The 23,673-nt window shown below is 36.9% G+C and overlaps 3 protein-coding genes and 1 pseudogene across 5 annotated transcripts; 1 reads left to right on the plus strand and 3 right to left on the minus strand.

Moving 5' to 3' along the window:
- Positions 1-26: 26 nt before the first annotated feature.
- Positions 27-8,445, minus strand: LOC145575986 (gamma-tubulin complex component 2-like). 2 transcript variants are annotated; one of them, XM_081633772.1, is made up of 21 exons: positions 8,252-8,445; positions 8,103-8,140; positions 7,917-7,962; positions 7,515-7,649; positions 7,215-7,346; positions 6,358-6,441; positions 6,150-6,248; positions 5,907-5,998; positions 5,639-5,711; positions 5,411-5,563; positions 5,173-5,292; positions 4,966-5,019; positions 4,188-4,271; positions 3,958-4,032; positions 3,730-3,858; positions 1,938-2,063; positions 1,734-1,841; positions 1,445-1,507; positions 766-840; positions 450-616; positions 27-368 (listed from the first exon to the last, which is right to left on the minus strand). In XM_081633772.1, exons 1-21 carry the CDS (start codon positions 8,333-8,335, stop codon positions 245-247), a joined length of 2,061 nt encoding a protein of 686 aa, XP_081489898.1. In that variant the 5' UTR covers positions 8,336-8,445; the 3' UTR covers positions 27-244. The 2 variants fall into 2 exon arrangements, with proteins under 2 accessions (XP_081489898.1, XP_081489896.1); XM_081633770.1 differs by having other exon boundaries at positions 8,103-8,149.
- A 2,200-nt stretch (positions 8,446-10,645) lies between these two features.
- LOC145575987 (mitochondrial import inner membrane translocase subunit TIM17-2 pseudogene) lies at positions 10,646-12,327 on the plus strand (annotated as a pseudogene). The gene is made up of 2 exons (XR_014098303.1): positions 10,646-11,425; positions 12,129-12,327. The product of XR_014098303.1 is annotated as a mitochondrial import inner membrane translocase subunit TIM17-2 pseudogene (transcript).
- Positions 12,328-13,115: 788 nt separating this feature from the next.
- LOC145575988 (uncharacterized) lies at positions 13,116-17,606 on the minus strand. The gene is made up of 2 exons (XM_081633773.1): positions 14,422-17,606; positions 13,116-14,320 (listed from the first exon to the last, which is right to left on the minus strand). The coding sequence occupies exons 1-2, from the start codon at positions 17,399-17,401 to the stop codon at positions 13,980-13,982; spliced, it is 3,321 nt and encodes a 1,106-aa protein (XP_081489899.1). The 5' UTR covers positions 17,402-17,606; the 3' UTR covers positions 13,116-13,979.
- A 1,511-nt stretch (positions 17,607-19,117) lies between these two features.
- Positions 19,118-23,046, minus strand: LOC145575989 (uncharacterized). Its single transcript, XM_081633774.1, has 2 exons — positions 19,854-23,046; positions 19,118-19,738 (listed from the first exon to the last, which is right to left on the minus strand). Exons 1-2 carry the CDS (start codon positions 22,837-22,839, stop codon positions 19,386-19,388), a joined length of 3,339 nt encoding a protein of 1,112 aa, XP_081489900.1. The 5' UTR covers positions 22,840-23,046; the 3' UTR covers positions 19,118-19,385.
- Between the last annotated feature and the right edge of the window lie 627 nt (positions 23,047-23,673).

Consider the following 23,673-nt stretch of genomic DNA (forward strand, 5'->3'; position numbering starts at 1 on the left):
ATTACCCTTGAGGTTGTTTCAAAATGATCAAACAAGAACCAAGTTAATTTTTATAATTGACTCGGAGCTGCACAAAGTGAATCTTTACACAAAATTTTACATTTGCATCACCATGAAGCTTAGTACAAATTCTACTCGATATAACTATTTTCAACCAAATACAGAAATGTGAGTCACACCAAGAACATGCGCAAGTATGAACGGCTATACTCATACACACCCTGCCTTTCTTTTATACAAAGTACTATTCATTTCCAACTCCAAGAATCCACTGTGCTAAATGTGTCAAAAATGGTTCTGCTTGTGAACGGCTACTCAAGATTGGCCCAAGGCTATGGAGTTCAGCATTAAATTCTCTTTCGAATTTCCTGCAACCATTTATATGATGAATGAGTTGGACTTGGGAGAACAGACATGACAAGCTGTAGGACATGTAACAAATGACTTACTGTATAGAATCTGTAACTGATGTGTTTTCTATGAACTTTAGCGACTTGGATGAAGTCCTACACTTCGATTCTTTTGATTGTGGCTCAGCAATTTCAATGGAGGAAGATATAAACCATTGAGTAGCAGCGGCGTACTGAAGACAAATAAGTTTTAATTTTTCCATCTTCTGCATTTTCCAAGCCAGTTGTAACAATCAGAATATGTCATCAATATAGAAGTAGCATCTAATATATTACTTCAAGCATATGCATTTATGGATGTTTTTTCAAGTGAAAGGATCGTGTCCAAGAACTTTAATAGAAGATTGTACTTAACCTTGACAAGTTCTGGCAGTAGCAGCATACATTCTCTGAGACACTTCTCAAGAAATAAGTCATGATACTGGATAACCTATTTATCAAAATCAGCAAACCAAGTGAGAATTGAGAAAATGTAATAAAACAAGCTTGCTCTCAACTATTTTCCTCTCCCCATCTCCCTTAAGAAACATTGCTGCAGAAATTTTATTTTATTTTATTTTTTAAAAAAAGTTTATAATATCCTCAATAGATTCATTTTCCATTTCAAAAACTGACAATTTAGCGACCACTTAAGAAAGTTGATGTGCGTGGTTTTTTTTTTCTTTTTTTTTTTTAATAAGAATTTTGTACGTTCAGCCTTTACCTGTTCAAGTATTGATCAGTTTAAGTTTTCATAATCTATCTTTTCATTCAAAAATACTCATCTACCTTGCTCCTGGTTAACTTGTATGAAGGTTGGTTATAATTTTTTATTTTTAAGGAAAAATTAATGGCCACATTCTGGATGCTTGAATGATTCCTACCTTTTTGAACTTGGCATTCTCCGTATTAAAAGTTTAAAACTACATACTCCCTGTTTTTATTTCTATGTGACACAAATAAACCTCAAGCTTAACCAATTAATTGCTAAAATGAGATTGTGATGCTAGCAGCCATGGATGAGCATTAACGAGAAAATTATAAAAAAATCATACCTCGTCTATGCTCTTTGCTGACTGCAGCCTATTATTCATCACATGCCAATTGGGTTCAAGGACCTGATTCATATTATCAAGAAGAATTAGGCTATGCAAAAGTCTATCTACAAGCTAAAAAACATAAACATTCTTTGGATGAAACAAAAGAGCATATAGCAAAAGGAGTAACAAATATGACGTACAGTATGCTCAAAATGTGATGCAGAATATTCCACAAAGCAACAAAAAAAAAATGACAATGTAATACTCCATAGAAAATCAAGCACATAAAACTCCAGTGTTTTACCTCAAAAGTTAGGTAATGTAAAAGGCTATTGATAAACTTCAGCATGCTTCTACAAAGAAGAGAAGAACGAGATATAGCAGTTCCCTTTAAATTAGCAGAACGAACTCCCTGCAACATGAATCCCAATCTTTACTAAAAAGTATAAACAAACAGCATCATCTACATGTCAAGCATGAAAGCATAGAAAAGACTTCAACAGCATACTTGATGCACTTGCCAGGCTCCACAAAGCTGGCGGCTGACGTGTTTACAGTGAAACAGAAATCGAAAAATCAATTGATACTTGGTCAAGGCTTTTCTTGATATAACAAGAGACATTGGCCACTGTACCTGAGCACAAAATGTGAGGCAAAACATAAGAAATATACCATGCCATATCTAGCTCCATAGACATCAAATGGAAGTCTGGAGTCTTGACAATGTTAATCGGGGGTATAAATAACAGGAGCTATTAGTATTTCAAAGTACAAGACAGTGATCATTGGATAATTTAGACAAACCTTCAGAATATATAATTAATACATTTTCAGGATTGTACGAGTTAGTTGATCCCATGCATATGTTAACAATACAAAGAAAAGAAAGAAAAATTGTACAAAAAGCAAATCATGTTCCACAAAAGATAAAAAAACAGCAGTCTGACTGTCAAATACATGGGGCTTTTTATTATCTTAATATAAAGATCGGCAAAGTTGAATGATAAAAATAACTGTCAAAACTATTCTTTATTTCTTGGGATTATACCTATTCTGTTTTATTATTCAGACTTTATTTGCATAGACAATCAGAAATAATAGTGATTATTTTATAACTATATACTTTGTAATTCGCATATAGATGAAACATAGAGAAATAAAAGAAAGAATATCAAAGGATGTAGAGGGGACAGATAGAGCAGAGTAGCAGACAGAGATTTGGAAAGAGAGGAGATCCAACACTGGTGTGGGGTACATGTCTCAAAGACATAGGCAGTAATTTCACATCATTTTTCTAAAAACTATAAGTCATGAACTTGCACAACAAAGTTGTGGCGCTCAACAAGGGTTACAGAAAAGAATTAAAATAAGATCAATAAAAGAAGTTTGATATTGGCCATTGGAGAGATGGTAAAAATTTATTGGCACCTAAGGAGGCTTCCCTTCAGATTTCTTAAAAACCTCAAATCTTCAGAATAGATTTCTGAGGTGTAACCTTGAATAACAGTTTTATGCAAGTTCATTACATAAAAATGCATCCTAAACTACCTTAGGTGTCTCATTAGGAGACAAGCAGTAGTTAATCAATCTTCTCAATGAACTTTCCAATACTTGTAACCAATTAGGTTGCTTGGGACTTTGGCAGATAGAGAACTCGCTTTTCAGTTCCCTTAATTTGATGAGGAAATGTCAGGTGGTGCAGTTTCATGTATAAACTATAAAGAGTTTAGGGGACAATCACATGGTTTATCGTAGGCTGTATGTAGTGATAAGTTGACAACCTAATACGTTTATTAGGGGGGCTAAACTGCTAGAGGCTTCTATTTTTCCATCTTTGTTGCTGGGTGTCAGGTGGTGTAATTCATAGTAAAGATTAAGAAGGGTTACAGGAGCAATAATATTGTTTGTAGGATAACAGTTGGGACATGAGGAATAGTGATACCTCTCTCTCCATAATTCTCCATGAAATTGTCACATCGTGAAGTAATCCTGAGCTTTATTGGTTACAAAGCCTAGTCATACCCAACAAACTTCTCATGAAGTCGCAGACAAAAAAATTACATATAATAGTGGCACAAAGCTTTTTAGACCTTTCAACATCAAGGCATCAAGCAGAGTAGTGACATGAGTAGATAACACAAGAGGTCTATGGTACTCTGAGTTCACCCTCCCAATACATCAGATCAAACATGTGGAAAAACATGCATCTCAAACTTATCTAGTTCAGACACAATATTACACAGAAGGGAGTATTTAAACAAGAAGACTGATCAAGAATTACAATCTATATTTACTAGTACCTTGTAACTCAAGGAAAATGTCTCCAGGCCAGTGATGCTTGTTGTTTCCTCAAGATCATTATCAGATATTGTTTTACTAATTTCAAGATCTTTCAGCATGCTTAATCTTTTCAGTAAAGTAGATCTTTCCTGAAAGATGTCAATACCAACAAGAAAGTCAGGTTACCAAATAGCACTCCTGAAGGAAGTTTGTTCATGCACGGGAAAAAAAGGGTTATAGTAGCTTACAACACAACACATCAAATCTTCATGACACGGATCTGCTGCAGCTGCTGTGGATCGCAAAGCAAGGTCCAAGAGAGACTATAAGATGACAAGGTAGTTCCAAAATCATACGTTAGTCCCTCAAAATACAAGAATCTGTGAGCAAAGAATATCAATGGGAGAGAAAAAGAAAAGTACACAACCAGGCAGAACAAATGCAGAAAGAACTGATGAAGAATATAAAGTCAAGAGACCTGCAGTTTCTCTACTGAGATCTCCTCTGTCTTTTTGGTCAGTTCATCTCTAGCTATGTCCATGAAGTGGACAAGAAAATCCCCCTGCAGTGATTAAGCAATTTCGTCAAAACATAATCTTAAAATCTGGAAAAAAAAGTTTACCAACGCGTACAGGAAAGACCGTTTCAAACTAAGCTGAAAGCAACATATGGTTGCATAATTTTATCCTTGGATTAAATCAACTTTTCACCAAATTGGTGGCTCAAAATTAAGAAACTGTAGAATAATTAATGTTCAATTAAAGGTCTAACAACGAGTCTCCTTAAAAGTTAAATCACCAGGGAAAGGCAATAGACATCTTAAGTGAGAAGAACACCCTGCCCCCTCTCTCCAGAATAATGACATGGAATTATGGAAATTAACGGGTTCTTGTTATTGATGTTCTAAAACATTTAATACATGCAAACATATGGATGGCTCCTACATAATGTAGAGTTTAACGTCTACAAAATAGCTACTCCTGAAACAATATATAATAGTGTGTCTTAGCGGAGAAGGGAAAATTTGGTTGATCCTCAATATGAGATGTCTGACACACTGGGACACAGCCCTGAGTTAGACACAGCACATCATGCATTGCTATCAAACTTACAGCTAACTATACAGAAAAGAGATATAGCACAGTGCAGTGAGACTGTGTAAGAAATTAAGAAGGCAGAAGTAAGCAAACAATTAGGAAACCAATTTGCACAAATTTCATATCAACTATTCAAATGCATAATAAATGTAAACATACCTGGTCCAGAAGAAGATAATGCTTAATAGATAGCAGCTTTCCCATCAGATCATACTGCATGCAGAAAGATAGAAAAAAAAAATCTAAGGAACTAGAAATTCTCATATAACACATGCAAAGGTGATACACCTTTCAGCGTTCCCACACACAAACAAGCATGAAAGAGAACAGGGCAAGTGGGCTAAATGATCGATGACAGAAATGCACCTTCTCACGGATTAGATTTAACAGCTCGCCACTGGAAAAATCATATGCAGTTTTTATACATTCAAGATAGTGATGGTTTGAACCAAAATTCTGCAATTTAGAATTTTCTGACACTCGTACCTACAAAATCGTGTTTGTCAAAGCAGTCTACTGAAATATTATACACTTCTAGCACCCAGCGAACAAAAAATGAAAAATAATAATAGCCATGCATATAGATATGATAACAAAGCAAAACCTGAACATTATGGCCACATTCCCTCATGACATTCAAATATTTCCCTGTTGTCAGAATTGTCCCAGCAACATCAGCAAGGAAGCTAGGAATGCTGGTCTTGAGGCTATACCGTTGTCGCCAATACTTTGCATCATAATCCAATGTGAGACTTTCCTGAAATAAAGAGTGAAAAATATGAGTATTCCAAAAAAGAAATTTCATTGCTCGCACTCTCTATGATGAGCACACCTTTTGCAGAGATCTGTTTTCTGCGATGAAGAACTCGCCATATGGGTCATCAATTACCCCTTCATAAACCCACCTACAATAGATTTTTGATGAGAGACATACAACATGAGAAAGGGGAGAAGTAGATAATACCAACTACCAAATTCCAAATAAACAAAAAATAATGCCACTGTGACACACTGACACACATGAGTCCTGATGTTTTCTCAATCCTACAAAATAGGGGAGATACAGAGCATGATGATTATACTAAATACTAAAGGCTTACCTTTCTAGCATCTCGAGATATGCAGAACTAGCACAATCTGACATTTTTTCTAAAAGTGATCTTACAACATGATCACCAGCCATAGCTTTAGCCTGCAATTGGACAGTAACAATATGAACCAAGAAGATAATGGTTTCCATCTAACTGGTTAAAGGAAGTGAAAGATCAAAATTAATCACAGGAGAAAAATCTAACAGTACTTCACGATCCCTCTTGAATTTGGTGCAGAGCTTAAACCCTCACCTGACTTTGCAATAGGTTAAGAACATCTACACCAGCATAGTCATTTGACAAAGCTTTCTGGATCACAGAAGATAAAGCTTTCATCGATCCCATCATTGGCTACAAGTAGATATATAGGAGGGTCATTTAGAGAACATTCTTTAAACTTCCTTCACAGAAAATCCATTATAAGGAAAGCTGCAAAGCTCAAATTATAGAAGGCTCAGACCTGACAGTAAAACCACAATCCTTGCAGAGAAAGTCTTCCTAAGCGAAATTGGTGTTCAAGCTGAGCTACCATAGCCTGATAATCCTGATCAACAGTTTGGGAAGCTAAATCTCAGCCATTTAAAAGTTTAAACATGAACAAGGAAAGACTTTCAGCTTCTAATGCATAGTTATAATATACACCGAAAGAGTCTGCAAATAAGAGCCACATTATCCTCATAAATTAAGGGAAAATCGTCTGCGTTGGTTTGGACATGTAAGACGGAGACCCGAGGGTGCACCGGTGCGAAGAGTGGAAGAGTGGGACCATGGAGGGATTAAACGAGGAAGAGGGAGACCAAAGATGACTTGGTTGGAAGGAGTGAGGAAGGATATGAAGTGCATGGATTTACGTGAGGATGAAGTTTTGGATCGTAAGGGATGGAGGAGAAAGATTTATGTTGATGACTACACGGAATAATCAAATTTGGTTCATGTTAGCCGACCCCACTTTTGGGATTAAGGCTTTGATTGATTGATTGATTGATTGATTATCCTCATAAAGTCATAATATTGGGGTAGCTTCTAACACCCCATGATGTGACTGTGTGAAGGTCATCAGGATACAAAGAACTTGGTATAATATAATGAAGGAAGCTAATGGAAGGGAATGGGGGAAAAAGAGAGGTGAAACAAACACGTGATAACTGATAAGGGAATGAAGTCTCTTAAAACCCTTTCCCTTTCTTGAATACCTAGAATCAAAAGCTCTCTCAAAAAACATGCAGACAGAAGAAACTGCACTAACACATTTAAAATTCCCTTTTTAAGGAAGGTGCAAGTGGCAGCAGAATAAAAGCAGAAGGCCATAAAACATACCAGAAGAAGTGCTCTAACTGCAGCTGCAAAGGCATGATTAACCAGTCCCTTCTTGAACTGTGATCTTGACTCAACAAACTGGTCGATCAATAAATAACTCTCACATAATGGAAATATGCGTTTTGCTAACTCCTGCAACATTTTCAGTGAGCTGTTTTAGCGCTCAACATACAAGCAATTCTTGAAGTAGTCAAACAATGATCATGATCAGCGTTCTACAAATCATCTAAACTTACCAATAGTAATACATTACTCCATATAAGAATAAAAAAAGATTTGCAGGGAGTAACAAATTCTCACCTGAAGAGCTAAATCCATCGATGCATCAACCTGGAAGGTAAGTTTATCCTCCTTTCCGTGGGCTCTTCTAATCGAAGTGTAACGTCCTTCAATTCCAACCAAAGCAGAAAGGAGATCATCGATAACAATGAGTTCCTACACCAAAGCAAATAATGTAATCAACAAATTTCTAATTAATATTCACCCTTCATAAATTTAAAATTAAGTACCAAAGTTTGCATCACCTCGAAATCTACCAATTATATCAGATTGACATCAAAATAGTCCTAATCTTTTCATAATCACACAAATCCTAAAGGTAATTGATTACTACGGTCTTTAACATTCATTGATCAACAAAAAACATCGTTTTTCGACAATAAATCGATATAAACAAAGAGACAACAGCGAAAACTATAATACCTGAACAGAAGCATGGTAACATCCAATGGCTTTTTCCACTCCAGGACTGCATAAAAATCATACATAAAACTAAAAAATATAAATTACTCAAACAAAAACTAAATCAAATGCCATAAATTTCTCAGATTATTGATTCCGAAACTAGAGGAATCACCGAAAACTTAGAATTAAAAAATTGAGTAGTACCTGAAGGAATCCATGGAGAAACCCTTGGCTAATGATTCCTTAATTTCCTAGGTTATTCAAAACAAAAATTAATATCAATATGCAACCAAAAATTAAGCAATTAAAATCAAATTGAAGAAATTGAGCAAATTAGAGAAATTAGGGCAAACCTGATGAAATCGACCAGTAAGAAAAGGTCTATCAGAATTCCAACGAGGAGTATTTGGTGCAGTTGCAGAAGAATTCGATTCCATTTTCAACAAAAAATTCAAAGATTTTCGTTGAGTTTCTTCTCAGATCTCTGTAAAGGAGAGAGAAAGTAGAGTGAGAGTGAGTGAGGATATGAAGAGAGTGGGTTTCTGTTCTTGTATTTTTCTTATTTTTGTATTCAATCTCATTAACCCGCCTTTTTTTTTTTTTTCCTCTTGTTCAATTTTGAAGTATTTATGGAAATGCTTAGGAAGGAAATACCGTATGCAAAAACTCTTGTTGGGAGGTTTTGGCTTTTGGGTTCAAGGTTCACCGTATCCAGAAACTCATCCAATATAGAGGTAGGTGTGTAACACAAATCATATCCAGATATAGTTAAAGTTGAGATCCGATGAACCGAGTGGACATTCTTAAAAAAATGCCAGGAGGACAAGTTGATATGCCTGGTATACAATTTATGCATATCAAGGGATAAATCATAAATGGATAGTTATAGTATAATTTGTGGTAAAGTAGCTATGTCATTTCAAGCTGATTAATGAGGATAGCCTCGTATGATAGAGGAAAATAAATAAATACTCGCACGAGTGAATGTTAAAAGTACTTTATTTTATTGAAAAAATAAAATAAAAAAATTTGACCAAGTCGAGGAGGGTTTAATTTGTTAGTCTTGAAGAAGAGTATTGTGATTAATGTCCGAAAAGATTCATGTAATGATGTGGGTTTATATGAGTATCTTTTTCCAACCCACCAAAATTTTGTAATATCACATTATTATCATCTATAAAGAGTAAGGGTTAACTCAAGTGGTTAGAACTTTTCTCCCAATTTCAGAAGAGAAATTGATACACTTGCAAAGTTAATACATTTGCATGTGTGTTAAATTTGATTGTATCAATTATAAGTATTTAAAAATTGAGAGAGAAGTTTAAAAGTAGTCTAAAAAGTTGTAATTGGGTATCGTTATCAGCATTGAATTCACTGAATTGAAATTTTGGGTATTCATTCACTTGGCGTACTATTAGTTGTCATTATTGTACTGTCAATTTTATTCATGGAATATAAAAAATATTGTTTTCCAATATAAACCCTAATTTCTTTTTTTTTTTTGTCAAAAAAGAAAAAAATAATAATAAAATAAAAAATTATATTTTGTATATACATGTAATATTTGTACAGAGTAAACAAGTGATAGTTTAGTTAAGTCAGCCACTTGGTTAGCTCATAATCTCAATCCTGAAGATAATATTTGGGCCCTGAATTTGAAAAATAGACATTCCACCCAAAATTCATATTTTCTTATGGCAACTTTTTCATAATAGTTTAAGTGTCCAAAACACTCTTCATAAAAGAAACGTTATCCCATTAATAGCTTGTCCTATTTGTGATCAATATAATGAAACTGTTGATCATCTCTTCCTCAACTGCTCTATAATAAGATATTCGTAGATTCAACCTCTAATAAAAAAAATGGTTAGGTTGTATAATTTCCTTTGTAAATTTAATCGACTTATTTCAGGTTCTAATAAAACGTCCCAATACTCTAAGGAAATTTATTTTTCTTATATGGAGTATTTGGAAAGAGCGGAATGCTATAATCTTCCGTAATGATACTATGGACTCTTTAAGGATTTACCACCGAGTGCAATTCGCGTTCAATGAGTGGAACCAAAGATGTTTCATGGATACCTTTTCCTCTATTGGTTTTCCCATTCCAATAACCCACAACCATTCTCCTCATCCTCTCTCCCCAGCTTCCATTCTAGTTTTATGGAAGACACCTCCCATCAACTTCTTCAAGCTCAATTTTGACGGATCGGTTTGTAACAACTCTGCAGCAGCATGAATCATCATTAGAGATCACAACGACACTCTTCTTAAGGCTTCTATTTTTAACCTTAGGAGCACTAGACCTTTCATTGCATAACTTGTAGTGCTCCATAAAGGAGTTCAACTAGCTCTTCATTGTGGCATTCAAAATATTTAAATTGAAGGGGATAATTTTCTAGTTATTAACGCAATAAAAGGCATATGGACGGTCCCTTGGCAGATTGAGTATCTTATCAAAGACACTCTATCTCTTCTCACTCAGTTTCATAATCGGAGTATCCAACACATCTATCAAGAAGCGAATCGTGAAGTCGATTGAATCAGTAATGTGGGGCACTTAGTTCTTGATAGTATGAATATTAGTGTTTGTAATAACTCTAGTTTATTTTCAATTCTTTCTTCTTTTACATTGGGAGTACCCTACGAGGAGGGCATCGTAACGTTTTTAATTTATTTATTTTTTAATATTTTTCTTAAAACAATTAATAATTACTCGAAATTAAAACCGTAAGCCCTTGCTCAAACATAAACCCTTGTTCTCCCCTCTCTTTTTCTCTCTCCTACAGCTCCAGGCGCCATGGGAACACCAGAAACATCTCGAGAACCATGTCCCGACCGAATCCTCGACGACATAGGCGGCGCGTTTGCCATGGGAGCCGTCGGAGGTTCAGTGTTCCATTTCATAAAGGGAGCCTACAATTCCCCTAAAGGTGAGCGGTTCGTTGGTGGGGTCAACACCGTTCGAATGAGCGCACCTCGAACTGGTGGTGGGTTCGCCGTTTGGGGTGGTTTATTCTCGACTTCGACTGTGGTATGGTGTATGTTCGTCAGAAGGAAGATCCCTGGAATTCAATCTTCGCCGGAGCTGCCACTGGTGGGTTCCTTCAGATGCGTCAGGGTCTCAGATCATCTGCTCGTTCAGCCGCTTTTGGTGGGGTTCTTCTTGCTTTGATTGAAGGGGCTGGGATTATGTTTAATCGGATTGTGTCGCCGCCGCCCCAGGTTATGTATGATGAGCCGGACATGACAATGGGTGGTGCTGGTGCTGGTGCTGGTGCTGGTGCTGGTGCTGGTGCGGCCCCGCATTATGGGTATGCTCAAACGGGTGCGGGTGCTGGTGGTGGGTCTGAGCAGGGGAGTCAAAGTGGTGGGTTTTTTGCTGGGTGGTTTGGTGTTGAAGGGAAGAAGGAGGGGAGTGGTTCGAGTAGCGGCGGAAGCGGGGGCGAATCGGTGTTGGAGAGCTTTGATATGCCTACTCCTATGCCTAATTTTGACTACAAATGATGGGTTTGTTTGTTTTCAATGTAAGGAGAAACAACAGTATAATTTATACGGAGTATAGTAATTGCTAGTATTTGTATTTATGAATTTGTGTTTGAATTTGTTATTTGGTTATGAATTTATGTAAATTGTCAACAATTTTGGTAGTATTAGGTTATATCAAGGTGAAATTTTTACAGTATATATGTGATTGATGAGAATGTGTAACAATAAGTCTTAATATACCTTACTTAAGGTTACAATACCAATATGTTGTGATCATGTATGGACTGCTCTCTCTCTATTCAGAAGTAATCTGCTTATTTCTGGTGTATTTGACTAGTTTGGCCTTGCATTGACACCTTCATGCTAATGGTCTAATGGAAATGCTTGTTGCGTTGTAGACATTTTCTACACACTTTATGTTAAATCGTTGCAAATAAAAAGAAACAGAGGTAGTAGTTCAGACATGGCTAGGACCAAGGATCAGGATCAATTAAGGAAAAATAACTGATATATGAACGTCTGTTCCCCCTCTGAACGGATCCTCATCCTGTGGACTTTCTGAAGTTCCATAAATCACGTGTATTTATGATTTCATATTTTGTTATTTGTTGTTAATTGATGCTCATAATTTCTTTGGCAACTATGTTTTGTGAACATTTAGCTGGTTTTGATATAGGGTCTGTTACTGCACTTTATTTTCTAGCACTCTTACATTCATACGCGTGCATGTTTGCTTGGCAGGCCACAGCATGGTACACGAGTATTTGACATAATAGAAGATTTTTGCATTGGAGAACCGGAACAGAGGCCACAACATGGTACATGAGTATTTGACATAATAGAAGATTTCTGCATTGGGGAACTGTAACAGTGACTGAGCTTGTATGACACTGCGACTGATTCTATGCATTAGATGGAAAACTAATTGGATTATAACCAGATTAAATTGTATGGCGTTGAATTACACACTTATACTCAAAGTAGGTTCAATCCAGGCGGCGCAACTTGAGCGACCGCACAGGGCCCCCTAAATATTGGGGCCCCAAAATTATATATATAGTTATTATGAGTACTAAATACACTAGAAATCTCCTTCACTTGCTAGTTAGAGCTATGAGTTTTGTGAGGAAAATCAGAGTATCGACTCCCCCTGCCATCAATTTTTTTAATCTCCTTGGTTTGCCACTTGCTGTACGGCCTGTAACCTATGGGCCCATGTGTTTTTTTTTTCCTTATTTTTTTACTCTCTTTTGGGATTAAAACTACAATACTTTTTTTTTCCTTCTATTCCTTATATACTACTTTTAAGCTATCTTAATTCTTAAGTATATATCTTATCTCTTTATTATCTTTACTTTCTTATATAAAAATACTCTTAATTTTCTATTTCTCAAATTCACTAGTACAATTAATGATTAGTTGGTTGATTTTTTATTTTATTTTATTTTTTTTAACTTTATATCGTATCTTGTCTATGAATTAAATTACCAAAGTTTTTAGATACAACTTGCTCTAAATTTTTTATACAATGTCTTTTGCTATATTTTTGAATTATTATTTGAGATAATTGGCCTTGAAATTACTCGTGAAAATGTTATGGTTTTATTTCTTGTAATTTAACATGTAATGTGTTAATTAAAATTAATTTATATAAAGTATTATTTAACTGAAACCTCCTTTTGAATTTTAAAAAAAGGGGTCCAAGTTTAAAAATCGCACAGGGCCCCGAAATTCTTTGCCCCGCCCCTGGCTGGATTTTCAATGACTGTTGCAACATATTGACATGTTAATTCCTTTTTGATTTATTTTCAATAAATAAAGTTAATAGCGTTTGTAGGTTGATCATGAATAAGGGTAGTTCAGTTGGTAGCCGTAGATCTTACACCGGAATTTGTGGTCGTGACTCGTGAAATTTGAATTCTGATCACTTACCCTGGGATCTTACATCCTTACCACCGGTGTTGTGGTTGTGACTTGTCCTCCACCCCATGTGGGAGAGGGGAAGAGGCCGAGGTCTCTTCCCGCATTTTATGCACGTAAGACCAACATACATATTCTTGTGTTCTTGTAATTGTATGACCGTATTTTTTAGAGCTTGTAATAAACGATATTAACTGATGCTTATCCCCTAGCTAAGTTTTGTGTAGTTGAATGTCAAAATTACTAATGAGTAACAATTTTTTTTTTCAGTTCATTGATAGAATTTTAGTCCTTCTGGTGGATCGAGCTTTGCTGTTTTGGTGTACAAGCTAGCATCGTTTAATCCAAGTTTTCAGTACCTCTCAGTTGTCGGGTGTGTTTACCAATTTTTTATTTTTTATTTATTTATTTTTTTTTTTTTTTTTAAAAAATATGTCTCCAATAGGCTTAGAATCATATTTGCTAGTTTTAGAATCAAATAGGTCAATACTCAATAGGAACACACATATGCTTTAGACAAGTCACATGCCCACGTACCAAACAGACTCTAATTAGTACTCCGTATAATATGTATAATTGACGCAAAATAACTGCAATTTATGTTTACAGGGGTACATACAGAGGTGGTAGGATAACACACAGAGCTGGATGGATATGATAGCTTAAGAAATACTAGGACCTGTTCCTACTTCTTGCATCTTCTAACTGATTCACAATATCTCTCATAGTTGGCCTTTTTCTCGGTTCCCTTTCAGTGCATCTCAAGGCTATGGAAAATACATCGTAAATTTGCTCCTTGACCTTGGAATCCTGAAACTCCTCTAGAAGGGTGGAATCGATCACCTTATCAATCTGTGCAGAATACTGCCATTTTGACCTCGCCCATCCAACTAAATCCATTCCCTCAGGAAGAGATGCATCCACTGCTTTCTTTCTGGTTAACATTTCAAGCAAAACCACTCCATAGCTGTACACGTCCGACTCCTTACTCATTGTTGTAGCATATGCATTTTCTGTACCATTCAATAAGTTAAATTAAGTTCTCTAAGCTTTGGATTTTCACCATAAAAGATTAGGAAAAAAAAAAAAAACATCAAAAACTCAAAAGTATTACCTGGTGCAATGTAGCCTATTGTCCCAGGAAGTGCCAATGACTGTGTTGAAATGGAAGATTGATCTAAAAGCTTAGCAATGCCAAAGTCAGAGATGCGAGGCTCCATTTCAAAGTCGAGGAGTATGTTCTCAGGCTTGATGTCACGGTGTAGAATAGGAGGATCACAGTCGAAGTGGAGGTATGCTAATCCATGGGCTGTTCCAAGAGCTATGTTGTGGCGCACATCCCACATGATAACTGACAGAGGGTTTGTCCTATGAAGAGCATCACCAAGGCTACCATTTTCCATGAAATCATACAGCATTAGACCATAATTCTCCATCAACCAAACTTTCTTCAATTTTACTAAATTCCTATGCTTGATATGTGCTAGTGTCTCAATTTCCCTCACCAAGCTCATACTTGCGCCTCTTTCTCCCCCAAATTCAATCTTCTTAACAGCAACAACTTCATCTGAGCCGAGCACAGCCTTGTAAACAGTTCCATGGGCCCCTCTCCCTATTATATACTGTTCACCAAGATTTTCTGTAGATTCCAGTATTTTACTGATTGTGTAAGCAGAATTTTCCTTGCTTGAAGCTTTGGCATCTTTTTGCAGTTGTTTTTTCCTCTTGACAAGTGCATAGCATATAGAAAGTGCAGCAAGTACTGTAAAGAGTGATGATCCAAGGGCTATCATTGCAATCTTAACATTGTGAAGTCTTTCCTTGTCATTGTTCTGTTTAGAATCACAAATTCTGATATTCTTGCTTCCATTACAAGTGGAGCCACCAGAGTGACTGCAGTCGACACAAAGATCAGGATTTCCAAGAAAGGCTGTTGGCAGCTTCTTTAACAAAGATGGGGGAATCGGACCAGAAAAGAGATTATATGAGATGTTTACAGTGTCTAAACTAGGCATAGAACCAAGAACATCCAAGGACCCTGTTAAATGATTGTGAGATACATCTATCCACTGTAGACTGGTCAAGCTCTGCAGGTCAGGGGGCAAGTGACCTGTGAACTGATTGTCACTAAGATTTAAGGAAGTGAGGATTAAGTTCTTCGATGCAGTGACTGAGGAAGACATTGATCCTTTCAATAAATTTCCACCAAGATGAAGTTCTTGGAGCATTTGAAGCTCAAACAAAAATGGTGGAACTCCTCCTGTCAGATGATTCTCCCCCAAATCTAATGTTGATAAGGCTGTCATGCTTCTAAGGCTTTCTGGGATTGATCCGTTTAAAGAATTGAAAGACAGATCTAACTTAAGCAATTTACTCCAATTGCTAAGTTCAGATGGCAAAGGGCCTTTCAAATTATTATGAGATAAAAAAACAGCTTGAATTTCAGTCAAATTTCCGAGCTCTGGAGGCAGAGAGCCAGAAAGATCATTCCTGGTGAAATTGATCCAGGTGAGATTGTGACAGCTACCTAGGCTTGAAGGAACTTTTCCATGAATCTTATTTTCACTCAAGTCGATAAAGGTTAGGTTATGATTTTCTTTAAACTCTGGAATCATTCCTGTGAGATTATTATGGTCAACCCTCATCCTTGTCAAACTAGTGCAACTTCCTACATCAGGAGGTATGCTTCCACTCAGCATATTGTAGCCCATCAGCAGAAGTTGCAGCTTGTTATTGAAGCAAAGGTTGGGCGGAATTTCCCCAGTAAACTTATTGTTTGTGACATCAATTATCACCAAGCTGCTGCTATTAATCCCCAAGCCACGAGGTATGATTCCAGAGAACTGATTGTCAAATAAAGTTAGATTTTTGAGGTTTTTGAGCTCAGTTATTTCAACAGGCAACTCCCCTGATAAGTTATTACTATAAATTAGAACAAGCTCTAGACTCTGAATCTTCCAAATATTTAGTGGAAACTCACCTGTTAGATGATTATTATATAAGTGAAGGTGTCTTAAATTAGTTAACTTCCCAAGTTCACTCGGTATTTCACCCTCAAATTCGTTATCATTTAGCTGCAACTCCGACAGAAGCTTACAATTTCCAAGCTCTGACGGTATCTTCCCTGACAGTGAGTTTTCAGATAGGTAAAGAATTGACAATTCAGTGAGCAGGCCAATAGAAGGTGGAATTGTACCTATTAGTTTGTTAGTCATGGCAGAGAATTCTGATATCATACTACAGTTGGCAAGGCCTTGTGGAATAACCCCATTAAATTGGTTTACTGACAAGGCTAGTTTCGTTAAATTCTTGCAGCTACCAGAAGCTAAAGAAGGAATGGTACCTTTCAGGTTGTTTGTGCTTACATCTAAAACAACCAAAGATGCAAGATTAATCAGACTCGATGGCAACACACCGGTCAGAAGGTTGTTATACAGATAAACTTCTTGGAGGGCTGAACAATTTCCAATAGAAGGCGGTATACTACCAGTCAATTGGTTATTGTTAACCCAAAAACTCAAAAGTTCAGTTGCATTTCCTATATTTGAAGGGATAGACCCACTAAGGCGGTTATTATTGAGGAGAATTAGTTGAAGATTTGGGATCTGAAACAAGGACTCAGGAATTTGACCCACTAATGAATTCTCATAAAAGCTGAGACCCTGCAGATTCTGCAAGTTCCCCAAATTTTCTGGGATTTCACCAGTGAGATTGTTTACTGATAGGTCCATATGCCAAAGAAGGCTACAGTTGGTGATCTCAACAGGTATAAAACCAGAAATCGCGTTAAAACTAAGATCAAGTGTATCTAAATGACTTAATCTGCCAATTTCAGGCCCCAAAGGACCAGAAATGCCATAACTGGTTAAGTTAAGAGTAACTACATTCTGGTTTTCATCACATACAACACCTATCCAAGAACAAGGGGTAAGCTGGGAAGAATTCCAGCTACTTTTAACAGATTTCGGAACTGCCCATTTGCTTAAAAGCGATACTAAAGCTTGCCCATCAGAGCTCAAAGCAGATAAAGTACTGAATAATACAGTGATAATACAGAAGAATAACAAGATGATGAAGCTCCTTATTTTTGCCATGAAAAGTAAAATATAAGAATCTTCAAGTTTGGAAGAGAAGTTAAAGAATAAGAATCTAACCTGGAATTAGATTAAAATCTATGACATTCTGTGTCTGCTGTCTTCTTGTTATTGGGAACTTTGCTGCTCAATGAATTCTTATATTACAGAAATTCAACTGAGTTTCACAATTCAAAAAAGGACTTTTTGCAAATTCAATGTTTTATTTTTATTCCTTCATTTTTATATGGGTCAATGAGTTTCATGTGTATTTTTTAGTCGTTTTACAATATTTAAAGCATTTTGTTTAGTTAGTGGGATGAAGTGTGATGAGCTGGGATAAGATTAGGACATCTAATCTTCCCTGTTCAAAGTAGTACTGCTTATTACTATATCAAGTTGCAGGTGGGTCTCACTCTAATGAAACCGTTTTTTTTTTTTGTTTTGAACAAAAATCAATTCCTTAATCAAAAGTCATACGACATCTTTAGAAAAAGGAAAAAAACAACAAATACATATAAAATTGAATCAACTTTGCAATATTATGGTCGTTTGAAGTGTGTTGGTGATGTGGAGTTTTCACGTCAACATAAAAAAAATAGAAAAATCTGTGTCATCTGGTTCAGGCCTCTCTTGTTCAGTTACCCTTCATGCTTATCAAAAGTTTTCATCCTTCTTACTTATCATATGCTTTTATGTAAGCATGTGCTATGGCTCGAATCCGTGGCTTAACACTTTAACTAATTTCCGATAGGATTCATGCACTTGGAGGTAATAATAGATTCTAGAGTCCATATATAGAGAGTAGAATTTTATGCATGGCTTAAAATTTTCCTATAATCTTAAATCTACTCTAGTTAATTTTGTTATCTTACTTTAATGTTCTGTAAGATTTTGCATACTGGTATTTTGGACTTATCTAATCTGGTTTATTATCATGAGCAGGTCAATACTATAGAACGTCATGTATGCCTTAAGCTGATCATTATTATAATTGATGTTGCTGTTCATGCATTCGACGAGCTTTAAATGGAAGCGTTGTTGATGATTGTCGTGTATCTTGGAGGTATTGTTTTGCCTTAAATTATGTTTTCTTTGAAGCGTCATATTTTTAGTGGACTAGTGGTATGCTTGATTATTAAATGTGCTGCTTAGTGAGAAAGGGCAGATCATTTTTCCACAAAAACCAAAATTATCAATGCATAATCGTATATTGAATATTGTTGTTTCTCAAAAAGACTATTTGTTAAATGACCTAAAGATTGGCGTTTCACTTGACTCTTTCAAGGACTAGAACGAGTACATGCTCTATTTATACCGAAATGTTGATGACATAAGAATCTTAGAAAATACAAACGGGAAAACTAAAGTTGGGAGTTGATTGAGTGCAACTTGGAGACTTGTGGTTCTGTGCATGTGCTGAAGCACAACTTACACAAGGGCGGAAACCTTGGGATGTTATTGAAACAGAGTTGCTGGTTGGATTTTGAAGTCTTGATGATTTGCCTGAGCAGGCTGTGCTGTAGTGCCTACTGCCTAGGCAGTAGGCACTTAGGCGGGAAGGAAGTCATCTGTTGCAATAAGTGATCTTTATTGCTTCGGTTGCCTGACTGATGCACGAGTTTCAGCACCGAAGTCTAGCAGATGTGAAGTCTCTTGTAAACACACATTTTGATTCAGTATAGAAATGTAGATCTCTTATAAGGGTGTTTTCTATAGTCTTTTCAATTGAGGAAATTTCCACCTTCAAAAAACTTTTTTTTGTCTCTTGTTTTACTTCATCAAAGCCAATACCTTTCTAGTTACAACACTTTCCTGTGTATATACTCGACTAAAATCTAGAAAACAGTTTGAATGGTTTCTTGTCAACCATGTCAATGTTTGACAAGAAATATAAAATTTGACACGTATGTTATAGACACTATGTATTTATATACAATTCAGAGATGCTAGAAAATTACAGAATAGGAAAGATGTGAATATGTGATAGCTTAGCAAAGAACTGCTAGGATTCTTTTTTCATTCTTACAGCAGGATTTGCATCTTCTAACTGCTTCACAACATCTCTCATGGTTGGCCTTTTTCTTGGCTCCGTTTCAGTGCATCTTAGAGCTATGAAGAAAACATCATAAACTTGCTCCATGACTTTCGAATCCAGGAACTCTTCTAGGAGGGTGACATCGATCACCTTATCAATCTGTTCAGAGCTGTGCCACACCGATCTTGTCCATCCAACTAAATCCATTCCCTCTGGGAAAGTTGCATCCACAGCTTTCTTTCTGGTTAACATTTCAAGCAAAACCACTCCGTAGCTGTATACATCCGACTCCTTACTCCATGTTGTTGCATAGGCATTCTCTGTACCATAAAATTTGGTGACAAAAGTTAATTCATAAAATACAGAACATAAAGGGGGAATTTTCTTGACAAAAACAAGTATGGAGTATTTAAAATGATCATCAGAAAATATTACCTGGAGCAATGTAGCCAATTGTCCCAGGAACTGCATATGATTGTGTTGAAATGGAGGTTTGATGTAGAAGCTTAGCAATGCCAAAGTCAGAGATGTGTGGCTCCATATCTGAGTCGAGGAGTATATTCTCAGGCTTAATGTCACGGTGTAGAATAGGAGGATCACAGTCAAAGTGGAGGTAAGCTAATCCATGGGCTGTTCCGAGAGATATCTTGTACCTAACATCCCACCTTATTATTGCCTGTGGATTCTTCCTGTGAAGAACATCACCAAGACTACCATTTTCCATGAACTCGTACAGTATTAGGCCATAATTCTTTGTTACCCAAAAATTCTTCAGTTTCACCAAATTCCTATGCTTGATCTGCCCCAATGTCTCGATTTCTCTCATCATGCTCATACTCGTTCTCCTTTCTCCACCAAGTTCAAGCTTCTTGACAGCATAAACTTCGTCTGAGCCTAACACTGCCTTGTAGACAATTCCATGGCCTCCTCTCCCTATGATGTACGAGTCATCAAGATTTCCTGTGCATTCCATTATTTTTCCGAATGAGTGAGAAGAATTTCCCTTGCCTGAAGCTTCAACATCTTTTTTCTGTTGTTTTCGCCACTTGACAAGTACATAAAACAGAGAAAGTGCAGCAAGAATTGTGAAGATTGATGAACCAAGAACTATCATTGCTATCTGAACACCGCGGAGTCTTTTCTTGTGATTATTCTGCATTGCATTACATATTTTGATACTCCCGCTTGCTTCACAATTAGAACCACTGGAGTGACTGCAGTCCATGCAAAGCTCAGGATTCCCTAGAAAGGAAGACGGTGACTTGCTGAGCAGCTTCAACAAAGTTGAGGGAATTGGACCAGAGAAGAGATTATAAGATATGTTCACAGTAGCTAAACTAGGCATATGAGAAAGAGCTTCCAACGACCCTGTCAGATGATTGTGAGATAAATCTATCTGCTGTAAATTGGCCAATCTCTGAAGGTCAGTCGGTAAGTGAGCTGTCAAACGATTGTTGCTAAGATTCAAGGAAGACAGGATCAAATTCTCTGATGCAGTTATTGAGGAAGGAATTGATCCTTCCAGTAGATTTCCACCAAGATGAAGTTCTTGGAGCATTTGAAGTTCAGACAAAAAAGGAGGAACTCCACCAGTGAGACGATTCTCACTCAGATCTAAGTAAGACAAGGCTGTCAAACTTCTAAGACTTGATGGAATTGATCCATTCAAAGAATTGAAAGACAAGTCCAACTTAAGTAACTTAAGCCAATTGCCTAGTTCTGGTGGCAAGGAGCCCTCCAAATTATTGCGAGAAATATAAACAGAACGAATTTCAGTCAAGTTTCCGAGCTCTGAAGGTAGAGAGCCAGAAAGGTTGTTCATGGTGAAATTGATCCAGGTGAGACTTTGACAGTTACCAAGGCTTACAGGCACTTTTCCATCAATCTTATTTCCACTCAAGTCGATGAATAAAAGGCTATGATCTTCTTTAAACTCTGGAAGCATCCCTGTGAGGTTGTTTCGTTCAAACCTTAACCTTGTCAGACTAGTGCAACTTCCAACATCAGGAGGTATGCTTCCACTGAGCATATTGTTGCCCATGTCTAGCACCTGCAATCGTTTATTGAAACAAAGGTGGGGCGGGATCTCCCCAGTAAACTTATTGTTCGTGACATCAATCAAAACCAAGCTGGAATTCATCCCCAAGCCTTGAGGTATGATCCCAGAGAACTGATTATCAAATATCGAAAGATTCTTGAGGTTTTTTAGCTCTGTAATTTCAGCAGGCAGCTCCCCCAGTAAGCTGTTATTGTATATAAGAATGAACTCAAGACTCTGTATTCTCCATATACCAAGTGGAAACTCACCCATCAAGTGATTATTATGCAACTGAAGGCGGCTTAGCCTAGTTAACATCCCAAGTTCATTTGGAATTTCACCCTCAAGTTTATTATCATTTAGAAGTAACTCTGTCAGAGACTTGCAATTACCAAGCTCTGAGGGTATCTTCCCTGACAACGCGTTTTCAGCTAGATAAAGTATTGACAGTTCAGTGAGCAGCCCTAGTGAAGATGGGATTGTTCCAGTCAGCTTGTTTGTCATGGCGGCGAAGGTTGTCAAGCTACTGCAGTTGCTCAGGCCATGTGGAATGACCCCAGTAAACTGGTTTACTGACAAGATTAAAGTTTGCAGATTCTTGCAGCTACCGGAACCCAAAGAAGGAATGCTACCTTTCAGGTTGTTTGAGCTTACATCTAAAACAACCAAATTTTCGAGATTAATCAAACTCGATGGCAACTTACCACTCAGGAGGTTATCAGTAAGGTAAACCTCTTGCAGTTCTGAACAATGTCCAATTGAAGGCGGTATAGTACCAGTCAACTGATTATCATTAACCCAAAAACTCAAAAGTTCAGTTGCATTTCCTACATTTGAAGGGATAGACCCACTAAGCCGGTTACTACTGAGGAAAACATATTGAAGATTTGGGATCTGAAACAAAGACTCAGGAATCTGACCCACTAATGAATTCTGATATAAGTTGAGGGCCTGCAGATTCTGCAAGTTCCCAAAATTTTCTGGGATTTCGCCGGTGAGATTGTTTACTGACAGGTCCAACAGCTGAAGAAGGCTGCAGTTGGAGATTTCAACAGGGATGGAACTAGAAATTGTATTGAAACTAAGATCAAGTGTCTGTAAATGATCTAATTGACCAATTTCGGGTCCTAAACGACCCGAAATGCCATAATTGGACAGGTTGAGAGTAATAACATTCTGCTTTTTATCACATTCAACACCTATCCATGAACAAGGTGTAAGTTGGGAAGTATTCCAACTATGTTTAACAGATTTCGGAACCGCCCATTCGCTTAAAAGCGATACCAAAGCCTGCCCATCAGAGCTCAAAGAAGAAACAGTACTGAATAGAACAGTTATAACAAAGAAGAATAACAATATGATCAAGTTCTTATTGTTTTCCATGACAACTCAAAAATGTAAAAGTTGCAAGAAATGAAAAGAAGCAACTTTTACCTGTAATTTGGAGAATTTCTTAAAGTATGGGAGTCAGAACTGGGTTCTGATTGAAGAAAGGAAAAACATTCTGTATCTGCTGTGTTCTTGGATTTTCTGAGAACTTTTGCTGTAAAGTTTATGCTTATATTCCTGAAAATTCAACGCACTTTCAGAATTCAACAAGACCTTTCTAAAATTCCATTTTTTTAACAGTTAATAATGAGTTTCATGTGTTATTTAGCTGTTGTATGATTTAATTAGTAGAGTAGTTATGTGATTAAGACAATTGAATCAATAGATCTTAGTTTTAACACTACAAATACACATGTTAAACTAATATATCCTGCTATATCATGTTGCAGGTGAGAATGTGAGATGATACGGCGGGTCCTACTCTAATGATTTCTTGAGGACTTCTCATTCCAAGTAGTTGAGCGGGTGGGCGCGTGGACCCGGATCAGTTGGAGAATGCTTAAGATTTGGACTTGTTGAATCTGACCCAGGTCAATCTTTCCTACCTTAACGTCCTTAAATTCTTATTAGAGGTGGGGATTGGGCGGGTCGTACAAACTCATGTGTTTGGCTGCCAGCGGAGTTGTGATGTGCTTGAACCGGCCACGTAAATTTCGTGTTGTGCCAAATTTTCAACAAGGTTTATACACGACCTGAGGGATTAAACGAGGGATTAAACGAGGAAGAGGGAGACCAAAGATGACTTGGTTGGAAGGAGTGAGGAAGGATATGAAGTGCATGGATTTACGTGAGGATGAAGTTTTGGATCGTAAGGGATGGAGGAGAAAG

Source organism: Chenopodium album, chromosome 13 (genome assembly GCF_948465745.1).
Source record: "Chenopodium album chromosome 13, dcCheAlbu1.1, whole genome shotgun sequence".
In the NCBI taxonomy this organism is placed as follows: Eukaryota; Viridiplantae; Streptophyta; class Magnoliopsida; order Caryophyllales; family Amaranthaceae; genus Chenopodium; species Chenopodium album.

What these genes read in the sequence shown, in the direction of transcription:
- LOC145575986 (XM_081633770.1), bottom strand. Translation starts at nt 8,335, where the DNA reads ATGGAATCGAATTCTTCTGCAACTGCACCAAATACTCCTCGTTGGAAT. An exon ending in GTTACCATGCTTCTGTTCAG is followed by an intron (nt 7,650 to 7,916) that starts GTATTATAGTTT and finishes GCTTTGGTGTAG; the next exon opens with GAACTCATTGTTATCGATGA. An exon ending in TCAGTTACAGATTCTATACA is followed by an intron (nt 369 to 449) that starts GTAAGTCATTTG and finishes AAATGGTTGCAG; the next exon opens with GAAATTCGAAAGAGAATTTA.
- LOC145575988 (XM_081633773.1), bottom strand. Translation starts at nt 17,401, where the DNA reads ATGGCAAAAATAAGGAGCTTCATCATCTTGTTATTCTTCTGTATTATC. An exon ending in AATAGGCTACATTGCACCAG is followed by an intron (nt 14,321 to 14,421) that starts GTAATACTTTTG and finishes TGAATGGTACAG; the next exon opens with AAAATGCATATGCTACAACA.
- LOC145575989 (XM_081633774.1), bottom strand. Translation starts at nt 22,839, where the DNA reads ATGGAAAACAATAAGAACTTGATCATATTGTTATTCTTCTTTGTTATA. An exon ending in AATTGGCTACATTGCTCCAG is followed by an intron (nt 19,739 to 19,853) that starts GTAATATTTTCT and finishes TTTATGGTACAG; the next exon opens with AGAATGCCTATGCAACAACA.